Raw genomic sequence first — 25,079 nt, forward strand, 5'->3', positions numbered from 1 at the left:
TGATTTATGAAACTTTTATTCGCTTTAACAAGTGTAAACTACTGTTTAAAGTACACTTCTCAACCCCTTACCAGTTCTCTCTAGAGGAGGAATACGCAGAACTAGGAAAGAGAACTGCTGCGAGGAGAAGGGCATGGCGACTTTTTGCTGTTGTGTACATTACTGCTCAATCTGGACGGAAACTCTGCTCCTGAGGGTCGTTGTATGTGAAACCTTGGAAAATGCCTGGCGTGGAGTGATGGAAGATTTACAACTGGCTTCTCACTATGTGCGGCTCATAGCTGAGAAGCTTTCTACCTAGAGCAAATCATGGTCATTTGACCAGTAAGATGCATTATTGTATTCCATTTGTGACACAGAATCTTACACTTCATTTGTGCTACTGCATCTAGTACAGAGATAAAAAGGAATATCCCTTTCTCCTACTGCTGACATAAGATACACACACTGCTCTGCCAATAAGCTCCCAGTAAAGGAAAGTGATACAAAAAATACACTCACTCCCACCCACAACCACCCCTCACAACATGCTACAGCATAGGCAGAAATTAATGCAGCCTAAAACCAATACTTTGAAATTTAATAGCCAGTAGAAAAAGATATTTAAAATCTGCAAATGATTCAGCATAGCAGAAAACACAGTGTGATAGGAAGTAACTACATATGAATTAGAAAATTGGTATAAAAATTAATATACTTTAAATGTCTTGAAATTTACTCCCTGAAAAAATGGTGATCCGTTAACACAAATCTCTTCTTTACCTGTTCAGTCCTTTGCTATTTTAAAGGATACTCAGCACTAGAATGATGTGCGACTCTGCCACAAACTGAGCCTGGCTGCTTCCATGAATGTAGCTCTGTAAGGGAAGAGAACGAACAAAAACTCACAATGGGGACAGTGACTGCCTCACAGCTCTCCAGTATGTAACTTATACAGCGGTCTAACAATTCAGTTCCAGTTAGGATTTTAATAAGTTGTAGTTAACTGTGAATACTTGAGATGTTATTATGAACTACAGAAAACAACTTGATATAAAACCTCATCTTACATGTATAAACTTTACTTTTTATCAGCGTTACTACACACACAAGCACACACACAGCAGTGGCTTTACCTTATAAGGAGACCCTTGTAAGGACACTGGACAGCATTAACGACCACACAAGTAACTTTTAGATTTATTGTTTTAAAACTGACCTGCAAAATGTCCTGTCATTCTTTCCCACATTGCCAACATTTAGAATAAGGAGTTAGCCTTAAAAGTCACATGTCACTAATTCAAAATCACTCTGTTATAATCCCTTATGAAAACTGGTGGTTTCTGCAGTCAACTTTTCAATATTTTTAGTCAGCATACAATAGATTTCACTTTGACCGTCTCATATGTATGTCCCTGTACTCGGCTCTGACAAGCCATCCCAAGTGCCCACCCTGTCCTCTCTACTTCCTATAGCTCCTGCCCCAATAGTTACCCTTTCTAGAGAGTTGTCTAATGATCCTTGTCTAGGTTTTCGACATTGAAGAAAAATTAACATGTTGTAATACAAATATAAATCCTCATTTTTATATCATATATAGTACATAATGTATGATTTGAGTTCTAAGAGGTCACACAGTTTATTTTGTTCAATCTTATTTCATGACAATAAGTACATCAGGGTTCAGTATGTGCTAATGAGGCGCAGGCTTAGGAACCAGTTATCCCTTCCTGGTGCTGTCCCTAGATAAGCTACATAATAAATTCAGTATTCCCTCATCAATCATGTCTCTCCCCCCACTCCCTCCTTCCCTCCCTCCCTCTCTCTCTCCTCTGTTTTTCCATCTCACTCCGAGAACTTCCCAGTGCTGCGGCCTCATCTGACGGTGTTGCTCTGCTCAGATGCATTCTTTAAGCACAGGATCAGGTAAGTCCCTCTCTACCCATCAGTTCTCACTCAGATACTCATTTCTAAAGTCCTGTCATCTATACTCTCATGTTTTCATATGGACAGTACTGTTACTTTGAGAAGAGAATCTAACAGCTAATCACATAGGCCTGGATCCTCACACGTACAGGAAAGTGGTGAAATTATTACAAGAAAAAAAAACCCAGCAAAGCAAATAAAATACTAAAAGGTATAGTTGTTTAAGTACAGTTAAAGCATATGGTTTATTCATTTATTCTTTTATTAACTTAATCATTATAAGAACGATTATATCCATAACAGTATAGCACTACCTACACCTATGGTTCATTCATGCTATCTGAGGTACTTAAGAACTCCACATGAAGCATGCAGAGAAATGCCAAGAGCCCTATAATATCAGTGCAGTGGTTCATTACGGACATTGTAGAGAGGAGAGGTAAAGAAATATGCAGGTATCCACAAGCCTTGGGAATTACACTTTGGGCTTCATTTGTCATAGTATGCTGTTATTTATTAATCATGTGACAAGAATGTATGTTTTGGTATTGTAATATTTTTAACTAGCAAATAAAAGTTACCTGTCATATCCCCATGATTAAATAAATAGGAATTTAAAATACATAGGACAAAACTTAGGAATTTAATTCTTTGTTTCATATTATACAACTAGTAAATAATACCAACAAAGATTAGAAAATATTTTTGTATTATTCAAACAAGTATCATTGAAACTTCAAGGAAGTAATTTTTTTTTTGGCAGTCATGTTCTCATAGACTCTTCATTTGGTATATACATTATATAGAATCTAGTTTATGCCTCTGAAATAATATCTTATACTCTGACTGAACAAGAAAGAGACCAATAATTATTAAGTGAGTAAATATTCTTTTTATCATTTTTATTGGATATCCTATGTACTTACATTTCAAATGTTATCCCCTTTCCCACCTTCTTCCATACCTCCTCTCTCCCTGGCCTTGCTTACTTAAAAGACGTTCTCACACCCAACCACCCACTTGCATCCCATCAACATGGCATCCCCTTACACTGGGGAAATGAACCTTCGTTACACCAAAGGCGTCTACTCCCACTGTTGCCCAACACTGCCCTCCACTGCTACACACGCAGCTGGAGCTGTTAAGTCCAGTTGGTTCATAACTTCTCTTAGTTTCACTTTATCTCTGTTCAGTTTCTGCTTCCACGATCTATCCATTGATGGGAGTGTGGTGTTGAAGTCTACCACTATTATTGTGTGTGGTGTAATGTATGTTTTGAGCTTCAGTAATGTTATGAATGTGGGTGCCCTTAATTTTGAGCATAGATTTTCAGGGTTGAGAGTTCACCATGATAGATTTTTTTTTCCTTTGAAGAGTAAAAAGTGTTCTTCCTTATCTTTTTTGATCACTTCTGGGTGAAAATCTGCTTTATTTCTTATTAGAATGGCTACTCCAGCTTGTTTCTTGGGACTATATGCTTGGAAATTTTTATTGTGGAAGCTATTTTTGTCCTGGAATATCTTGGTTTCTCCATTTATCATAATTGAGAGTTTTGCTGGATATAATAACCTGGGCTGGCATTTGTGTTCTCTTAGGGTCTGTATAAAATCTATCCAGGATCTTCTAGCTTTCTTAATCTCTGTAGAGAAGTCTGGTGTAATTCTGATAGATTTGTTTGTATAAGTTACTTGGCCTTTTTCCCTTACTGATTTTAATATTCTTTGTTTTGTGCATTTTGTGTTTTCAGTATTATGTGACAGGAGGAATTTCTTTTCTGGTCCAATCTATTTGGAGTTGTGTAGGTTTCTAGTATGTTCATGGGATTCTCTTGCTTTAGGTTAGGGAAGTTTTCTTTTATAATTTTGTTCAAGATATTTACTGGCCTTTTAAGTTGTGAATCTTTGCTCTCCTCTACACTTATTATTCTTAGTTTTGGACTTAATGTCCTGGATTTCCTGAATGGTTTGGGTTTGGAACCTTTGGATTTTCTTTGATGATTGTGTCAATGTTTTCTATGGTATCTTCTGACCCTGAGATTCTCTCCTCTATCTTTTGTATTCTGTGGGTGATGCTTGTGTCTACAACTCCTGATCTCTTTCCTAAGTTTTCTAGCCCCAAGGTTGTGTCTCTTTGTAATTTTTTTGTTTGTTTCTATTGCCACTTTTAGATCCTGGATGGTTTTGTTCAGTTCCTTCACCTGTTTGATTGTATTTTCCTGTAACTGTTTAATAGATTCTTGTGTTTCCTTGTTAAGGGCTTCTACTTGTTTACCTGTATTCTCCTGTATTTTTTTAAGCGAGTTATTTATGTCCATCTTAAAGTCCTCTATCATCATCATGAGGTATGATTTTGAATCAAAATCTTGCTTTTCTGGTGTGTTGGGACAGCCGAGAGCACTGGGTTCTGATGTTGCCAGGTTGTCTTGGTTTCAGTTGCTCTGGTACTCGTGCTTGCCTCTTATCATCTTGTTATCTATGATGTTTGTTGGTCTTTCTGTTTCTGACTGGATCTTGTCCCTCCTGTGGCCTTAGGGTTGAGAGTGTTCTTGGAAGATCAGGTCTCTGTAGGCAGGTTTTGGGGTCATGATGGCAGTGGGTCAGCCCCAGCTCTGGGTGCAGATAGAGAATGGAAGGGTTCAGTCCTAGGCAGCCCTGTGTGTGATTCCTTGTGCCCTGTTTGTTCCTGGTGGGTCCTACTTTGGACAGCTCATGGAGAGAAATTGGGGGTCCCACCTTGGGTTTAGGAGCGAGAGCACTCTTAGGTAATCAGTTCTCAGAGGACAGGTCTTGTGTGAAACTTTAAGGAATTAAAGTCAGTACTGATGGAACTCCCTAAAATACCTGAATATATCAGTTTAGGATGATATGCCCAAACTTATGTAACAACTGCAGGGCACTATGCCTACTTTAGGAAAATTGAAAGAAATTCAGGTTTTCTTTTCAAGTTAGTGGTTAAAAAATTGCCTGCTTGTTCTAAGCTACAGAATCCTCTCAAATAAAGCTTATGCTCACTGAGAAGCTCCCATGGCCAGATCTCAAATGCACTGCTGAGAAAGCATTTCTCAAACTTGCTTTACTCAATCCCTTCCTGAACTGCTCCACTGGGTCAGCCTCTCTTTTTTGTTGATTCTGTTGCTTTCCTAGATTCTCTTCCTTAGGGTTCAAGGCAATCAATGTTGTCAATGTCCACCTACCTCCAAACTCTGGGGTGCCTCAGAGATGCATAGGTTTAGGCATCTCTTCTGTACCATGGTATCTCACCCAACCTAAGCCCCTTAGTTAGCAAATCTGAGTGCATGGCTCTCACATTTGCACTAAAACTAGAGCGCCACCTGTTCCAATTCATCCAGTTGTCATTAATAGACACCAGCACTTGGAAAGCTAAAACTTAGGACTAGACACCAGCTTCCCATGCACTTTCCTTTATGCTCCAGAATGTGCACTTTCTCTTATCTCAGGGATAGGCAACTTGATTGTTCAGTCTAAACCTTGAAATTGTACTTTCGTCCCTTTTCTCTTCCTCTCCTCTCTCCCATGCATCCAGTCATCAGAAAATACCATGGGTTCCACTTTTAAAGGCATCCCCAGTTCAGTGTTTGTCAGTACTTACAGGGAGAACTGGCCAAGGTGCCTAAGGAATAAAGTCCAAGATTTCATGTCTGTCAAGTATTCGTCACCTCTTGCTGAGATTATGGAAAAGACTCCTTTATTTCCCTCCTCTCTACCCTATCAGTCTATTTTTCAGTGAAATTAATCCTGTATAAAGCAAGTCAAATCTAACATTACTTTTTCAGAACCCTTGAATGCTTTCCAAGATGTGAAAGAAACATGTAACCAAGAATCCAGTCTATTTTTCAACACAGTGCAAAAGTCTTGTGCTAAACATTATCTATATGTACAACTAGAATAAAAAAAATACATAATGGATGTGTAATATCTGTGGCACCACACAACATTCTGAATCTGTAACTATGTACCTTGCCAATAACAAGTCAATTAAGCTCAATCATCTTAACTTTAGAAAGAGAACAGAATATTCCTTAATAGGCATTTATAAAATTAACTACAAGTATGATCTATTAAGCTATTAATATAGTATCTGTCTCTCTATAGCAATGGGGAGGAGAAGAGAAATAGGGGAAAGAACACAGGATGGTGTCAAGATTAGCCCCAACAACTGAAAAATTGAGCTGTTCGCTGGGGTAGAAACACTGTGCATTCTGTAGTATAAAGGAATAATACTCAAGCATACACCACAAAGTAGGGTCTACTGTGTAAATATTAAATAAACATGTTTCAATACTTAGAATTAATAAATTCATTGTACATTTTATGTGAAACTAGTGGGTTGGGCTAATATTGTGAAAAGGTGATTCTCAGAATCTTGTACAACCACTTGATTGATCTTTACTAATCATTTTTATTCTTCAAAATAACTTTAAGACCAGAAGAAACATTATATTTTAAGATTTAATTAACTAGCTCTAATTTGTTTTTTAATGAATAACATGCTTTACACATTAAAGTTCCAAAACACAGCTAGTAAAGCTTCGAGAGCAGTGCTCCTACTAAAAACACATGGCCAGCGAAGACAGAAAATACATTCCAATTCTACACTTCTCTCCAGAAATCTCACCTGACATACTTTGTCTACAGAAGTGCTTCATTACGACTGCAATTTGGATTAAACTGCCATGCATGGATTTAAGCTGGGCCTAAAGATTTCTATTTAACAGATGCAGGCACTTTCAATCTTATATAGAATGTCAAGTCATGATTCTTGTAAAGTTAAGACAGAGTGTTCATTTACATATTTTCCTCATTGTGATTCACTCTGAAATATATAGTTAACATAGGTTTGTTATAAACGTGTAATATATTTTCTATTGCATGTAATTTCTCAGACACAGAAATTCTGCCATAACAATATAAATGTTGTTCATTCAGTGAATGTACTGAATACTTCAAAGAACACCTAAGAGAAAATTAAAAAAATGGTTCATAAAAATAATCCTGTAAATGTACACTATCAGGGTTTATTTTAAGCCTAATCCTTTAAAATAAAAAATCATCAGTTTTATTTTTACTATGACAAAGTTGGTTTTATTGCACAGATGCAAGGTATGTGTATATGTCAACATACACAAATCCAAATATAATCCAACATATAAATGGACCCAAGGATAGATATCACATGATAATCTCATTAGACACAGAAGCTACCTCTGACAAAATTCATCATCCCTTTATTAATAAAAATGTCCTGTGTAAGCTGAGAATATGGGGACAGAAAAATATAATAAGGCAAGATACAAGAAGGTCACAGCCAATATTACACTTAACAACAAACCCAAAGCACTTCCTCTAAAGCCATAACTAAAACAAAATCTTCTCTACTGCTGTTCTGTACTGTGCTTGAAGTGTGAACTAGACCATTAAGATACATAAAGGAAATACATCAGATACAAAGATAGTAAAAAGGAATCATGTAGAGTTTATATGATTATGCTGTTTTTATTATTATATCTCCACAGTGTAATTTAAAATTGGGAATGGCAGTACTATCAGCAGATCTTTCATTATTGAGTATTGCTTTGAGCATCTTGGTCTTTTTGGGTTTTTGTTTGTCTTTTTCTGTGTGTGTTTCCCTATGACAGTTAATATTATTTTTCTGTTAATTCACATTTTCTGTGGATAACTGTGATGGAATTTCAGTGGTGACTTTGTTGAATCGATAAATTATTTGTGATAGGATGACCACAATATCAATTCTACCAATCTATGTGCCCTGTTTTTTAGTCTTCTGGTATGTTCTTTAAAGTCTTACAATTTTTATTATGCAAGTCTTTCACTTACTTAGCTCTCTTTGAGGCTACCATAATTGTATTGTTTCTGACTTCTTCCTCAGTATCCTGTATGTGTATATAAAAAGGATGATAAATTTTTTTGTTAGTACTTTGATGAATTAGTCAACTATAGAGTATTTATGGTAGGGCCTTTAGAGTTGTTTATATGTATAATCATGTAAAATTAATCAGCTTTAAGTTGGCTGAGCATAAAATAAAAATACATATAGAATTATGCTTTCTTAATTTGAAATTATTTATTCCTTCTTAGTCACAGGACTCAAATAGAAAAGCTCTTGTCCACTGGCTTACATATATATATTATTAGACACGTAGAAACAGCCTATGTCTTAGTTAAATTCTTTGCACTATGAAAAACAACATACTTTTAAGTTTACTAAAGCCCTCTTTATCAAGTTGATACTACATGTGCAAATAAAAGATGAGGATAAGTACTGTCTTAGGAGCCTCAAGAGAAACTGCTTAATTAATCCTACTTTGGAACAAAGTTGAACATTACCCTCAAGAAGAATACCAAAATCATTGTGGAAAAAAATTATGTGCTGACATCTACTCCCTTTCCTAATTTTTTTTTTTTACTTAAAAAAATCTGTTTAAACCAGTTTTTACGTATGTAATTTTTATTTTCTTCATTTGTACATATGTATTTTATTTTTAAAGAAATCTAAACTATCAAGGTCAAACAAAGCCTGGTATGTACCTCATGACTCTAAGCCTAGTACTGAGAATAAAGCAGAGGACAGTCTAAGGCTAGTCTGCATTATACTATCTCAAAAGCCAAGGCATGGCCAAAGTCAAATGATAGAAATAGACGATGTAAGGTAATAGTTTCTCTTATTTCAAAGCCAAAAACAAAATCAAACAAAAACCAGAATATCCTTTCTCCTTCCCTTTCTCCTTTTGTCCTCTGACTCTTTGAGATAGGGCCTCACATATAACAGGGTAACTATCCTTGAACTCACATCACTGTAGAGGAGATGATGACATTGAACTCCTGACCCTTGTGTTTGCATCTCATGTGCTGGGATTACAGGTACGTACTACTGTGCCTGGCCTCTTCCTTCCTTTTTTTTAAAAACAGCTTATGGCAAAATGAGCCAGGAGCTGGTCAAACTCTAGGAAAGCACCGTTGTCATTCATTCTCACCGTCTTCATAAACTGTCTATCTCTTACAGTTCTCAGTACACCATGACATGAAATTCCTCTCTTCATCTTTGGAGGCATCATGTAAACTATTTCAATGAATTCCTTACCAGTTGCATTCCTGTATTAACCACTTCTTAACACAAGGGCAACTTAGACTTGAAATCTAGACTCAAAGCTGAGAATGTCAGCTATCATGTGATTTCAAGCTCTCTTTATCAGTATAGAAATTAATATAACAAAATAAAAATAAAGGAAAGAAGGAATGAAAAAGAGAAAGTAATTTATCAGAACATAAAGGTAACAAAATATACTTCTGTATTTTCTCTGACTTCAAGTTGCATGGATATAGAAAAAAATAAGTAGCCTTCTGGCATTTAAACTTATAGTATTTGAAATTCATTTTGGTTTTTCAAGAGTTTTTACTAAGAGTATCACAGAATCGCTGACCGCACAACCTATAAAAATGGAAGATGTTTTGCTTTGTTGGTCAGAATTGATAGTGTTTATAATGTGTCTCAGTTTGCTGAGATTGCCAAGTCAAATAAGCAAACAAACCACCTAAGGACCTGGGTGGGAGTCATACAGGCTGAAGACTGAAAAGTTCAAGGAAGAGGTACCAGTGGGCCTGACATATAAGGGGCAACACCCTTGTCCTGGTTTCAAGACAGCCACCTCTACACTACTTCGATCTCACAGGAATTCCTTGATGAATTGTCAGGTGCATGAGTATGTGTGGTAGAAGATGGTCATCCTTTCCGCTCATAGAGCCACTATAAAGCTCCTTTTTTTAATGACCTTCTCATCTCTAGTTCCTGAAAATACAACTTCTAAATATAGCCCACTAGGGCTGTTGTTTATATGTGAACCTACAAACTTGTGTTAAGGGAGCAATTTAAGGAATGCTATCTGCTAATTCCATTTCAAGACAGCATTCCCAATCACCATCAAGTAGAAATGTAGTTTGACACTGGTCCTGAAATTCTTTTATGTGCCAAGTTATACAGAATAAAAAAAATATTTTTTCTTGTTCAGTTTCTCAGAATATTTACTAAAGGTCAAGAATGAATACTTTTATTCTGTAAGGTCCTGACAGACAAGAGACTGCACATTATTAAAAACTTTAAAAGTGGCTAAGAACATCCCACTGTGTGTTCCTGCTTAAAGCAGAACCAACTGAGCCTATATAGAGCTGTCTCCTGAGAGGCTCTGTCAGAGCCTGACAAATACAGAGGAGGATGCTCACAGCCAATCACTGGACTGAGCACAGGGACCCCAATGGAGGAGTTAGAGAAAGGACTGAAGGAGCTGAAGGGGTTTTCAACCCCATAGGAAGAACAACAATATCATCCAACCGATCCCCCCAGAGCTCTCAAGGACTAGACCAGCAAAGGGCACACATGAAGGGACCCATGGCTTTTGCTGAATATATAGCAGAGGATGGCCTTGTCTGGCATCAATGGGAGGAGAGGCCTAGTGCAGTGGAACACCGGGCAGTCAGGTGTGAGTGGGTGAGTGGGAAAACACCTTCATAGAAGCAGAGGGAGGGAGGATGGGATAGCAAGTTTCTGACAGCGAAAATAACATTTGAAATGTAAATGAATAAAATATCTAATAGTAAAAAAAAAAAACAAGCATGCAAACTCATTAAACAAGTGTATGAAAGGAGAGAGAGGACTAGGAGGAATGGTATGAAGGCAGGCAAACATGCGGGGCCAAGGACACATACTGGGTCACCAAGAGCACCACAGAAAATAAGCTGCAATCCCTCCCTGGTGTTCTGGCAAAGGCTCTCTTATCTCCTACAGGCTTCCAGTCCTATCCTTGGAGCCGACTTTGTAGTCCCCAAATCACACCAACTTCTCAAGGCAGGATTAGCTTTATAAGCAGCTACATTGCACAGCAGATGAGCTATAGATAATAAAACAGCCCGGTCAAGTCCTTCTGGGTTTGTTTAGAAGAGGAACAAATAGGTATCATCTACTTCCAGTGTTTCATTTCCCCAGTGGTTGTTCATACCTTGTGCTTGAACTTTCTTTGCATTTGATTAATTGCCTCAAACTAAGAATGATAGAAACTATTCATGAAAATTATGATTAACTACAATTATCTGCCACTAGAAATACAGTGTAGCTGCAGTAATGACCATGAATCTATTGTTACCTAAAAATTTAGTGGCACTTTTCATTAGTCTTCAGAACTGAACTCCTTACATGACACGTAGTGGAATGTTAAACATTTACCTGGTTAAGGCATAATCCCAGAGGGTTCTGTAATTGTGACACTCTATGTGTTGACTAAAAAGGCTGTTCATAAACCTGAAGCAAGCAGGTCTGGTAAGTCTCCATTATGTGCACATTAAACTGACCTGATAGACTTTCTTCAAACAAACAAACTGCAGATTTTATTCACATGAGGAGATCTAAGAGATAGGTGACAGTGGGGCAGAATTTGCATTTCCTTTTGTTGGAGGATTTCTGGCAAATGACAATTTTGTAACTATGTATTTTAGAAACTCAGAACATTTTACAAGTATGTCCTTTAACACAATGAAAGAACTGTCATTGCAAATAAGTTATTTAAGATTAATATAAAATAATGGCTATAAATTAAACAAAATCAACAGTACTGGGGTTTCTATTGCTGCAATGAAACACCATGACCTAGTTCCCAAAGCAAGCTGGGAAGAAAGGGCTTATTCAGCTTACACTTCCACATTACCCTTCATCATTGAACAAATCAGGAAGGAACTCAAACAGAGCAGGAACTTGAAGGGAGGAGCTGATGAAGAGGCCATGGGAGGGTGTTGATTGCAGACTTGCTCAGAACCATCTGCCCAAGGATGGCACTACCCACAATGGACTGGGCCCTCCCTTGTCAGTCACTAATTAAGAACATGCCTTATATCATAAAATGATTTCCACAGCTGAACCTTAGGGAGTTATTTTCTCAATCAAATTTCTCTCCTCTCAGATGATACCAGTATGTGTCATGGTGGTGTGAAAGACACGGTGGTATAAATGGCAGGAAGTTAGGGAACAAGCCTACTTGTGGGAACCCACAGGTAGACTAGAACTCTTCATAGAACACTTAAAGAAGTTCAGTGTCAGCTGAGCTTTTGTCCCAGGTCAGGCAGGGTCTGATTCTGCTCTTTCGAAATAAATGCGGGGCCTAAGTATGGAAGTAAAGCACTATCATGCCTTATAACTTTCGCTGAACCACAGAATCAAGTCTGCTGTACCTGTACTGAGTGTTAAGAAAAGAAAAAAGGAAAACAAAAACCAAACTGGAGACACTTAAGGCAGAGTGAACCTTAAATAACAAGATGTCTGTCTCTCCTGAGACAGTCAATAAAGAGGCAGCGACAGAAACCTTAGGGCACTCAACGTGCAAAAGAATGAAAATAGACCCTTTCTTATCTCCTTGTACAAAGCTCAAGTGTAAGTGGATCAAAGATCTCCACATTAAACCAGATACACTGAAACTATTAGATGAGAAAGTAGGGAAAACTTTAGAACATATAGGCACAGGAGAAAATTTTCTGAACAAAACACCAATGGCTCAAGCTCTAAGGTCAAAGATTAACAAATGAGACTTAATGAGATTGCAAAGTTTCTGTAAGGCTAAGGACATTGTCAAGAAAACAAAATGGCAGCCAACAGAATGGGAAAAGATTTTTACCAACACCACATCAGATAGAGGCCTAATATCTAAGGTATACAAAGAACTCAAAAAGCTACACACCAGAGAATCAAATAACCCTATTAAAAAATGGGGTACAGAGCTAAACAAAACGTTCTCAGTTGAGGAATATCAAATGGCTGAGAAATATCTGAGGAAGTGCTCGACATCCTTAGCCATCAGGGAAATGCAAATCAAAACAACCCTGAGATTCCACCTCACACCAATCAGATTGGCCAAGATCCAAAACTCAGATGACAACAGATGCTGGCGAGGTTGCGGAGAAAGAGGAACACTTCTCCACTGTTGGTGGGGTTGCAAACTAATACAACCACTCTGGAAATAGGTCTGGCGATACCTCAGACAATTGGACATAATACTATCTGAAGACCCAGCTATTCCACTTCTGGGCATATACCCCAGAGACACCTTAGTACACAACAAAGATATATGCACCACAATGTTCATAGCGGCTCTATTTATAATATCCAGAAGCTGGAAAGAACCCAGATGTTTCTCAGAAGATGAATGGATACAAAAATTGTGGTACATTTACACAATGGAATACTACTCAGCCACCAGAAACAATGACTTGACCAAATTCTTAAGAAAATGGCTGCATCTAGAGAATATCATTCTGAGTGAGATAACCCAGTCACAAAAGAACAGACATAATATGCAGTCACTGATAGTGGGATGCTAACCCCCAGAGGCTCGCACTGCCCCAGAAACAACTCACAGACTGTATGAAGTCCAAGAAATAAAGAAAACAAAACAAAACAAAAAATCTTTATACAACAAGAAAACTTTGACTATTTCCATGTTACATTTTGTTTTACATGTACTTTATGCTCATTGTAACTATTAAGTTTTCAATGCATACTATCAAACCTTTAAAAAAATCAAGTACTGACTAAAAATATAATATTCATAGTTTTATGTAAAAATTATTTTAAAATCTGAAAAAAAGTACTGACAAAAATGTATTGTATAATTTTATGCAAAAAATGCTTAAAATCTTTACATTTATCTTTGTTTTGTAAAATAAAGTTGTTAAAAAAAAAAAAAAAAAAAAAAAAAAAAAAAACGAAAGAAAGAAACGGTAGGGAGAACACAAAGCACCCTGGAGTGAAGGTGCTGGGGACAGCTGCAGAAATGAGCTACCTTGGTTCTCCTCTTTGAACAAAACGGGAGGTGGAACCCTGCGAAGCCTTCTGTCTACAGATGAGACACAAGAGAAAAAACACATAACCAGAGTAAGAATGTTCCAGGTGTAAAGCACATCTTGAAAGGTTACTTTTTGGGTCACCTTCCAAAGAGTTTGAACAAAAAATGGTTGTTAACACTTTCCTATACATACAGATCTCATTGCATTCAGAAACAAGAGAAAATTTAAAATGGACTACATACTTGCATAGGATTTTCTTTCCTTCCTCATGTACTTTAAAAAAATGGCTTCTTATATTCCTTTGGACATTAATACCTAACTTAATAGCTAATGGTATGAAATAGTGTGATTATGTAATCAATAATGTAAATGATTTTACAGCTTTGTCACATCAATTTATAGCAAATACAATTAATTTTTGAGTTAATATTTATTATGGGAAATCAACAACTACAGAAATTTCTGTTCAATCCCAGGGGTACCAAGTATCAAGCTAGCAATCTAGCACTGAACCAAATTCCTAAACTTTCATTTCCCTTTCAAATGTATCTGTAACAATAGATGTCTGATATTCTCAGTACTTACCTTACAGTGCTTTGAAAATTCTAAGGGTAAGTGCTTGTGAATAATAAATAATAAATAATGCTTTGAGGGTCAGGCAAGTTATTTCTTAATAGTCAATCTTTTATAGTAACTGTTAGATGGCTCATGAATCATTACTTACATTTCTACTTCTACAAAAGTATAGCAGTGAATATAATGATCTTCAAGAAAAGTCACATATCCTTATTAAAGTAACTGTGACCCTACGCCAAGCAGTATGGCACAGGCATGTTCCATAACTGACACGGATAGTTTCCTCACCTGTTACTGAGCCATCACAAGTACTGCTAAGAGTATTAGTTACATCTGGGCTGTAGCACCAAGGCCTCTCTTCCTCTGGAGGCTGTGCCTGTGTCTGAGGAAGTCCATCAATCACTAACTTCTTCATTGCGGACCTAGGGCTCAGTGCAATGGTTGGCTGTGAGCATCCGTCTCTGCATGTCAGGCTCTCACAGAGGCTCTCGGGACACAGCTATATCAGGCGCCTGTCAGCATGCACTTCTTGGCATCAACAACATTGTCTAGATTTGGTGTCTGAATATGGGAAAGATCCCCAGGTGGGGCAGTCTCTGGATGACCTTTCCTTCAGTTTCTGCTCCATACTTTGCCTTCGTATTTCATCCTATGAGCATTTTGTGCAGTGGAGTATCAACAATTCAAAGAATGCCAAGTACTTCAGACAACTATCAGAAAATAGGTTCTCCTGAACCTCCAGAGAGGCCATCCCTGCCAGTCTATGTGCATGTGGCCTCTGAAATGGGAACACAGTCCTCCTATGATCCAGTACCCAGTGTGTGGTACTCTAGTGTGGCAGTGTTAGAAAGTCAATCTGTCATCCCCCACTTGCTAAGTCCCTGTAGAAAGTTATAAACCTGGCCTCTCACAGTTCTCTGTGCTGTTTTCTGAACTCAAACACAGAAAGATGGGTTTCCAGTTCTGCTACAACAGCAGTATCTTAAACTTCATGTTTAATTTTAAAGTTCTACCCCAACATAGCAAGTGAAACTTCTCATCATTCTTCCATGCCCAATATTTAGAAGGTTTGGAAAAATCGATGAACAGCTATAACTTTCATAACTTAAAAAAGTATAGGACTAAGCATGACAATATCCACATTTTAGGATGTATTTCACACTGAATTCAGTTAACGAACAGAGAGTGTGTGAAAGGCCCACCACAAGGCTGAAGAGAAGACATCAAAGTCCAACATCTTCAAACCAGCATTTTCAGTATGCACCTACCCAACTCACTGATAGGGGCTTGGGATAATAATTTCCCAACTATGTATGCTTTCTATTCAACTATGATTTAATTAATTTTCACAGGTATTATGACAGTGACTTGCTCTCTCAAAGATAAGGTTACCATGAGATACAAAATCTATTCTGGAAAAATATAGGTCCATCTCTCTCAAAAGATATATCTTAATTATTTTATATTGCTCTATAGGTTTCCCTATAGCTTCATTTCCAAATTTAAAGAAATGAACTATTAAATGAGTTCATTTGAGCAATGTTTCCTCCAAAGTATTTTGGTTTCTCACAATGTTCAGAGTGTCATCCTCTGGTCATATGCTTATGCTTTCAAGAGTAGAGAGTAGATGAGTCTCATATACAAATGGATGTCATGAAATATCTACAATTGTATTAATAGTTTATAGCGCAACCCTCACTTGAGCATGAGTGATACAAATTTGTTCTGTTTTAACACCAAAACCATGTCCTCCCTTTTTCCTTTAATATGATTTGAAGTGCCTCTATTGATAATCAAAATCATTTTCCATTATCAGCTTAGATGAGAACACTCATCAAGAATAATTAGAAAGGGCTGTCTCGGCGGCTAAGAACAGTTGTTGTTCTTATGCACGAGCTAGGTTTGAGTCCTAGTGGAGAAAATCCAGGTGATCCAAGGCTTTCTTTTGCAATCTGTGGGCAACTGGCATGCACATAATGCATACACATACATGCAGGCCAAAGCCTCATGCATATAAAATGATAAAATACCTTAAAAAGATAGTCTAAAAAGATATTTTTAATAAGCTAACTTAAGAGCCAGAAGTTCAGCCTCTGAGTGGGTGTTCTTGTTACATTATAGAAGTTACATTTTGTAACATTTCCCGAGAACAGCACTTCAAACATGGAGCTTTTCCTAAAAAATCATGTTTTCTTCTGCATTCTTATCTGACTTATTATTAAAGCCAGAATAACAGAACTAGGCTAAAAGAGAGAAATAAGCAGATAAGTCATATAGATATGCCTCCATAGCTAACAGATCACCCTCACTTCTAATGAACCAGAAGTTCCATGGAGTTCTGAGACAAGGGGGGAATACTCATGCCTATGCATTACAGCCTAGTGCAGTGAGGCACCAGGACAACGATTTCCCTACACATTAGTAATGCTTGAATAAAGCACTCACCATCTGAAAGATCAGTGAGTTTAAGAGCTAGAAAACTACATCTAAACGTGGATATGAGCGCTGCTGTGTCATAACACAGGAGGCTGGGCTCCATGAGCTGTTTCCCTAGTAAGGACCAAGAGGTAAAAGCGTGAAAGCATCGATGGGAACAGAAGGATGAGCTTCCCTCCCATCATCCGCCAGAGCGGCTCCCAGGCATGACTGCCAGCACGAAGCACTGGCTCAGAACACATACCACAGAGCATTCTCTAACCCTAACAGCCATGCTTGAGGACACTCAGATTCAGTCCTCTGAGAAACTTTCTACCAGAACATGTTACCAACAGTCTAGTAAGAATGACTTTAAAGGAAATTGGTTAGTTCTAACATCACTGAACAACAAACCAAGCAGGCTGGTGAGGCAGTGGAAAACAAGGGGAACCACAAGTAGGATACCCAGAAGAGTCGAGGACAACCCACTTGAAATATTTGTTTAACTGGTGTGAGAGAAGCAACTCTATGAAATTACAGAGAAAAGAAATAAAAGGAAAATTTAAAGTACCATACAATGTGGTCACAAATAGTTTTCAAGTTAATATACTACACACATGCACATGAGTAAGTATGCACATGCATATGCACAAGCCTGTGTGCACATGTACATGCAAGGCACACACCCTACACACTGCCAACACACAAATCTTGCTAACATAGCAGTGCTGCGGAAGTAAGGTCCCTACAATCTCAACGTAGATGCAGATGGATCGCCAACTACTGCTTATTAAAAAAAGTTATTGCAGCATTTCTAATATAAAAGTCTCGGCTTGGTAACATACAGATTGCCTACCATTTATAAAATGTGTATTTAAAACCGAAGAGCATAGCAAGGCCAGTTTTGCGTGGCCATGAGGACAGTCTCTTCTGCACTAGAATGCTGCTCCATACGGAAGTGTTCCCTTCTCATCACAGGGCCATTATCCTGAAAACCAACAACAACCTCCTGAATTATTGCTGAGAACTGAGAACATCTGTGTCAACCTGACTTAGTAGTTCGCTCAAGGAAATCTCTGCCTAACAAAGATAAGAATGTGAGCCGAAGAAATATCAACAGTGTTTGCTTCAGGTACTCTGTACAAATCAATTTATCATAGAGAATAGTCTACACACCCGAGTCAACAACTTTAAGAGTCTTGCCTTACAGAATCCAGGGATCACAACTGTGTGTTACAATCTTTTCCAGTTACACAGAAGCTGCCAACCGTGTACAGCCTACCTTACAGCCTTTACTCCCAGCCTCAAAGACCTGGGAAGGTTCCACTTCTGCTTTCTGAAGCTGGACAAAAAGCCCTTCATCCCCAGGAAGTTCATATACAGTTTGTCTGCTGACAAGGTAGGGAGTTGAACACTGATATGTTCCTACATACTTAACTACGTAACAATAAAGGTTTCAGATGCCATTTTCTATAGAATATACAATTTTATATAAAAGTACTTAAGCTGTAGCCAAGTTCAAAACATATTTATATTTTGTGTGCAACATAATAACTGAGCTTAAAGCTCACATGACCTGTTCTTTAAGGTCATGTGACCCTATATTTATGTCACATAATCTCATTCCTCAGTAGAAATCATACGATACTTTGGTTGAATTACTGGTTAAAAGTTAAATTCTAAAGTCATGGATCGTCTTCAGCACATTTAAAACTTCAAGTTTTTTAAATGCCCCAATGACTAAAGCTCTGAACCCCTGGTTTATAGTAATTCTTCCATGATGTACTTACGCACTCTTGTACCTGGAGAGCACTTTTCTCCTAGTATTTTCAGATGACAGTTTGGTTTCTTGTAATTATTGAGTATGTGCAAGGATTGTAGGAATTTGAGTGTGCAACTAGCTAAACTGGAAATGACAGCATGGGGTCCAGAGAAAGATCAGGATGCTGTGATACCATCTCACAGAAGGTGAGATGCATTTCAAAAGACTGAAAGTTACAATTTGAAAATATGACCTATTTAGTAAGTATATAAAATGCAATCTAATATCAGACGCAATACCCCTTTATTGTAAAAATCATTTTTCATTTTCTCAGTAGAAGAGACTCTATATAATGTTGCCTAACATTCTTGGTTCCTGACAGAATTTTACAAGATTTGATGTAGGGCCCAACTTTTCCTTTATTGAAGAACATGTTCTTTACACAGTAACTGTCCCCTTTGGAGCAAACTGAAGTACTACTACCTTTTGCATATTCACAAAGCAGCTCTGTTGTTTCAATGTTAAAACCTCACTGCGGGGGAACACAGCTTACTTTTTGCACACTGTACACTTCAGTTAAAACCTCACTTCGGGGATCACAGCTTACTTTTTGCACACTGTACACTTCAATGTTTATTTTTAAATGTACAGTCAGGGGCTGAAGTAAAGAAATCAGTATCTTACAGACATTTCAACATGGTATGGTATATATTAGCTATATTTTGATACAAGCATTTATTTAAATCTGACCTGAGTATCTTGGCTAAACTTTCAAAATGAATGATGTTTTAGTACATATAACAACTAATCAATTATGGGTATGCAGGCTAAACAAGAAATGTTATAAAGCTAGAAGTATTTATAAAATAATAATATGTATATTCTATAGTCAATGTTCAACTGGAGAGTAAAATGTAGTATATGTAATTCCATTATTTTCTCAGATTATTCTAAAACAGAATAAAAAAAATAAAACAAATAAAGCAAAGTTTGGGATAATTTATGAATGCAGATGGAAAACCACTATACTGTAAAAATAAGAAAGAAATAAATCATATGTAATCTATTTCGCCTGTTTATTTTAAGTGCACCTTCTTTGGTACATTTCTTCATTTACCAAAAGGAGAATTACAACAGTGAAGAACATTCTCCTTCTGTGGTCAAGATATTCTCACCTCATTAGTGGATATGTTTATGAAACATAATATATAGTTAAAAGAATCAAAGCAAACAAGAGAATGCCAATCAAAATAGATTATAGTCACTGAAACATACAAATGACTTTTTAAAAAAAATTATATATGGCCTATGTCAGATAAGGGGGGCTTCTGGGAATGAAAAAAAGATTGTCATTGTAAACTACAGTACATAATGAGAAAGTGTTGTGTTTACTATGAATGAGAACTAAACTCATACAATGTATCAGATTTGCTGTTCTATCTCCATCACATTCTGTATTACTCAGTAATCTGAACATAAATGATTGAAGATTTCATGATTTTTGAAGGAGAGGGAGAAAAAGAGAAGTGGAATTACAGAAGCTGAGAGAAATCCATTGATACATGAATTTGTTCAGTATGATTTTTGCAAAGAAATGTGAAAATTTTGCAACACATACCTATTTCATTACCTCCACAGCACCGTTTGAAATTTGGATCATGTATAAAATCAAGGCTAATCTGAACTATGGTGTACAGCAAATGATGTTGCCTTCGTGTTATTTTAATAGGAGGCAGTGAACAAATGTTTATTTTGAGAACATATTCAACATATGATATAGGGTTAAAGTATACAGAAAGCATTCATACAAAAACACAAACCACTTTAAGGCAAATATTTAAAATTATCCCACTTTCATTTTGGTGTGCACAGAAGTGGCAGATAACTGAATGCTGAGAAGGCAGACTTCACAGCCATTCCCTACTATCAATGAGGTACCTATCATACATGGTAAGTCTTCACAGAGTCCTCTCCATCGGGGACAGGCATAAGGTCTTATTTTTACCTTTACAGATATACATTAAAATGCTTTTCTCAGATTTCAATTCATACACTTATTAGTGATTTATATTTAATGTAATTATGCAATCTCCTTAAGTGAGAATAATCTATAGTTTTTAAGGACAACTGGATTCTATTTCACACATTAATTTTTCCAAAGAACAAAATAATTTTCCATAATTTGAAAATTTTAAACATTTTGAAGAAGTTAATGAGTAATTCAACCTTTACTCTTTAGAAACCCCGATTCCTTTCTCATTTGACTTTCAGGCAAAATCAAATTTACTTTAGTTTGTCAGAGAAAATTTAGTTCTATTAAGGTTTGACATTCTCATTTTGTGTTCTATAACAAGTGTATTTATTTTCAAAGTTTTTCCTTTTGTTGGGATTGAGAGAGAGAGAAAAGAAAAGAAGAGAAGAGAAGGGAAGAGAATATGGGGGGGGGGGAGTGTGTGTGTGTCTGTATGTCTGCATAGGAGTAGGCTATGGTAGACGTGTTCACAGATGTCACATGGCAACTTGCAGGGATTGGTTTTCTTCTTCCAGTATGTGTATTTCCTGGTAACAAACTCTGGTCTGAAGGCCTGATTTTAAATATCATTAGCCACTGCACCATCTTGCCATCTGTCAAGGTCGTGATTAGTAAACTCTTATTTTCATGGTATGTTACAGGTCCAGAACTACTGTGGATTTCTATTTGCAATGTTAAGACATATTTATGTCTGTAAGTTATCAAATATCTGTCATGTAGAGTGCCTTGTGAGGAGGTAAGGGTCTTGACAACCTGGTCCCTTTTAATGACGGGATATGGTACATAGAAATCCTTGAAAGGAAGCAGTTTACAGTGCTCACAGTTTTGACATGACATAGCTAAGGTTAACAATGAAAGTATCGGGCAGAGATGGAGTAAAGCATGTAATCAGTAACAGCCAGCAATGTTGCCAAAGCCAGATAGGCAGGCACTGCTGTGAACAGTGTCAGGGAACGTAGGGCAGTGCATGTAAAGGACCAGACACATAGAGTGTCACTTTAATACATAGCCACACACGCTTTCCTTTCTGTCCAGTGGTACAAAACCTCAAATAATCCTACTGCCAAAGGCATAGTGAGAAGCAAGGTTCTAGAAATGAGACCTTCTGCTGACCCACAGCACCCCTCACATTCCTTTCTTGTTTACAGATCTCACAATGTCCTGTACCGAACATCGCACCTGATATTTAATGCACTCTCACGAAATGTTCACCTCACGCAAAAATAAAAGATGATCAAGTACAGGACAGAAACCCTAGTATGAGTTTTCTGTCCATTTTTCCTATATTGATTTTATTTCACTATCCGGCTTTGCTAGTTTTTGAAATGTAAAGATAAGGCCAGCGTTGTTGTTGTTGTAGATAGCACTGAACAGCATTTGTAAACATTCCTAAAGAAAACATCACAATACTTTTAAGTCCATAGCTTCCTCCTTCTAACTGGAGATGAGATCACACTCTAAGACCCTCAAAGGTGTACTGTGAGTAAAGTCTGAGGCATGAACATGTTCAGTGGGTCACTGATGCTGACTGCAGCCTCCAGCAGCCATATTGCTTCACGACTGCTTCTCCTTTGTAAACATGGGAGCAGAACACTCAGAATACACAGAACTCATCTGCAAAGCAGGGACAAGCCCTGGATTATGTACAACCAACAACCACCAATCTCAGGCAAGAGCTTACACCTAAATCTTAAACAGAATGATGTGCTTGTTTTGAGTGGGAGTAATACCTAAGTATAACCTTTATTTTATGTGTTTTTCTTTGTGATGATTATTTCCCAACAGAAAGTGTTTTTCCCATGTAAGCATGAGCTGTACATTTTTCTTGTAGCTACACTGTAATGACTACTTTGTGATGACTTTCATGCTGTTAAGTGATCATTAGTGCTTGCCTTGTGTGACTACATAGCATCTTAATAGCGAGAAGCCCATCTGCCATCAGCTATATCCCCTCCTGCAGTACTAATTCTCCTACATCCCTCATATCCACTTACTCTGAAATAGAACTTTGTTAATATTCTCAGCTTCTTTTAAGTGTGTGTTATTTTACAATATGTGAGAATGTGAACAAAACACTGTATTCAAGATAACATTTATGCATAAAGCATTGAAAATGAAATAAACCACTCAGAACATTATAAAATGTTATTTTATTTGTTAAACCTGCTTTGTTCAGTCCTTTTAGTCCAGTTAAAAACTTACATGATTAAATACAGAGTGTGAAGTTCAGAGCTGACATGTCATCTATCAATTCCATGTATTTTTCTTTAGATTGCATATCGTATTACTATATGTATTATAATATATATGTATATATGTGTGTATGTATGTGTATGTATGTATGTATATATATTTCCCCAGTGAGAAGTCATCCCATGCATTTAGAGATTAAAAAAGATAAAATCTGTAACAACAGCACATGACTGGCTCTGGCTAATGCCAGCAACAGCAGCAATCCTTTAGCTAAATTCTGTCCAACAGGTCTATGCCGGTTTTTAAAAAGTCAATCATCAGATTTTCTCAGACCTACAGAAGAGCTTTTCTATTTTTACAATCACCGTGTGGAAAGGGTAATTTTTCTATTCATGGCTAAAGTTTGTAGTATCGGATATTTAGCATCCACCTGGCCTTAAGCTGTCGACATGAGGGTTGTCACTGCCCTTACAGCAGCCACAAATATACCTAATCATTCTACAAACCACACGAGGCCACATGGCTTGAGTGTGACAGTTTGGGCATCTTTTCATGCAATGCTGTCTGGCAGAACAGAGAAGTCTGATGCGGGATAGAATTTGCAGCCCTCCACAGGGACCTGCAAAGGTTCACAAATGAGGACATTCACCTATTATTTCAGATTCCAAGCTTTTACTTGTGGAATCCTAACAGAGTATTCAGTGTATGGTTTGCAGATCCCTCAGTGGAGCAACATGGAACACTGGCCGCGAATGCTGGGGACCAGAAGCCCAGGAGCAGGTCTCAGTGAGCAGAGCTTCCTGTTCTGTCACGGATACAGCAGCCTAAGAAGGCATGAAGAACACGAGCCCGGAAGACACAGGACGCTGCGGCATGTGAAGTCCAAACACTTCGATGGAATACGGATGGACGCACACCGAGGTCTGCACCGTTAGTGAGAACAAAACTGAGCAAACACACCTCTATCCATTCCAGTAGACATGCGGGGAGCTTTAAATTTAAATTTTATAATACTTAGGATTTACCATTGTAAGCTCATTTATAAAACCTTTAATGTAGAAAAACTACCAGGCATTAATTTTTAAACATTTACTTTAATTTTCTATTTTTTAAAGAAAACTTATAGTACAGTATGCAAAGGAAATGATATCCTTTCCTTTTCTTATTTTACAAACACACACAGTATACTGAGATGTATTTGCATCTGTGTAACACTGTATGTGTCATGTATAAAACAGACAGGCAGAAGCCACCTGATCACTTACTGTATGTCCTCTTCCCTGCATCGGAGCAGCTGCTTTTTTGGGGACTAACACATAGATTAGTTTTGAACATCAATAAATTTAATGGGTGAACCTGACAACTGATACATTTCCTTGTCTAGCTTCACTTTACATTAGAGACATTTCTTTACTGTTGCATGGAAAGCAGCTCTGTGGTACATGCCTCATTGTCTCATCCCACAATTTCCTTACGTATCCTGCTGGTACACAGTTCAGTGGATGCTAGCATGCAGTACTAAGCACGAAGCTATTATTATTGTACATTCCAGCTGCATGTCATACACACATGTGCCCTATGGTTTAATAAGACAGGGCCATCGAGGGTGGACATGATCCACAAAAACTGTAACCCTTAAGATACATGAAACAGTTTACATCTCCGCTCATGAAACTGAGTGGTATCATTATTGCTGATTTGGGTGAATGAATGTTAGTAACTAGTCATTGTTAATAGTGACATAGGAGGCAGCTCACTAAGACTGAACATGCCTCATGTACTAATAGCCAAAATCGTTTTTAAAAGAAACATAAGATGCTTCTTAGACTAGTGGTCTGTGCAACACAACAGTGAATGATTGATGAAACTAATCCCAGGATCCCGTTCCTGCCGATGTAGTGACCACGCGACTCTTAGGCTTCTGGAGCTTACAGTGCTCATGCTTTAGAATAGTTACTTAAACGGAAAAAAAAAATGGAAACAAAGACTGGAGCAGAAAAATGCAAAGTATATAAAATTTGACTAGAAATCGGTGAATTTAATATCACAGGCAAAAAAAAATAAGATCAGAAAAAAGCATTTGCAATCTTTAAAGTAACATCAATAACAAAAGGCTGCAGCAGGGCAGTAAGAAAAACACGGTGACGGTAAACTCCATTCAGTGGAAAAAACGGTATAAAACTCAACACCCATTTAAAGGCTTCCCTCATAAAGAACAATCTGCAGGCTTGCCATTCATTGAGGTCGCCCAGATAAGGGTTTTCCAGGTCAGGTTGCACAAGCAGAGAGAGTACTCAAACCAGAGTCCAGAGAACTCTAGATATTCGTTTATACAGAA

The 25,079-nt window shown here is 37.4% G+C and overlaps 1 protein-coding gene across 1 annotated transcript in view; it reads right to left on the reverse strand.

Annotated features, from left to right (window-relative positions):
• The window catches only part of TUSC3 (tumor suppressor candidate 3), a gene marked incomplete at its 5' end in the record, with an annotated part of 141,591 nt that overhangs the window by 9,681 nt on the left and 106,831 nt on the right, over positions 1-25,079 (reverse strand). Inside the window, one exon of the mRNA XM_080929067.1 lies at positions 794-857. Coding sequence (XP_080785193.1) covers positions 794-857 — 64 coding nt within the window. The remainder of the gene's footprint in view (positions 1-793; positions 858-25,079) is intronic.

This window comes from Micromys minutus (assembly GCF_963924665.1).
Source record: "Micromys minutus genome assembly, chromosome: 14".
Classification (NCBI taxonomy): Eukaryota; Metazoa; Chordata; class Mammalia; order Rodentia; family Muridae; genus Micromys; species Micromys minutus.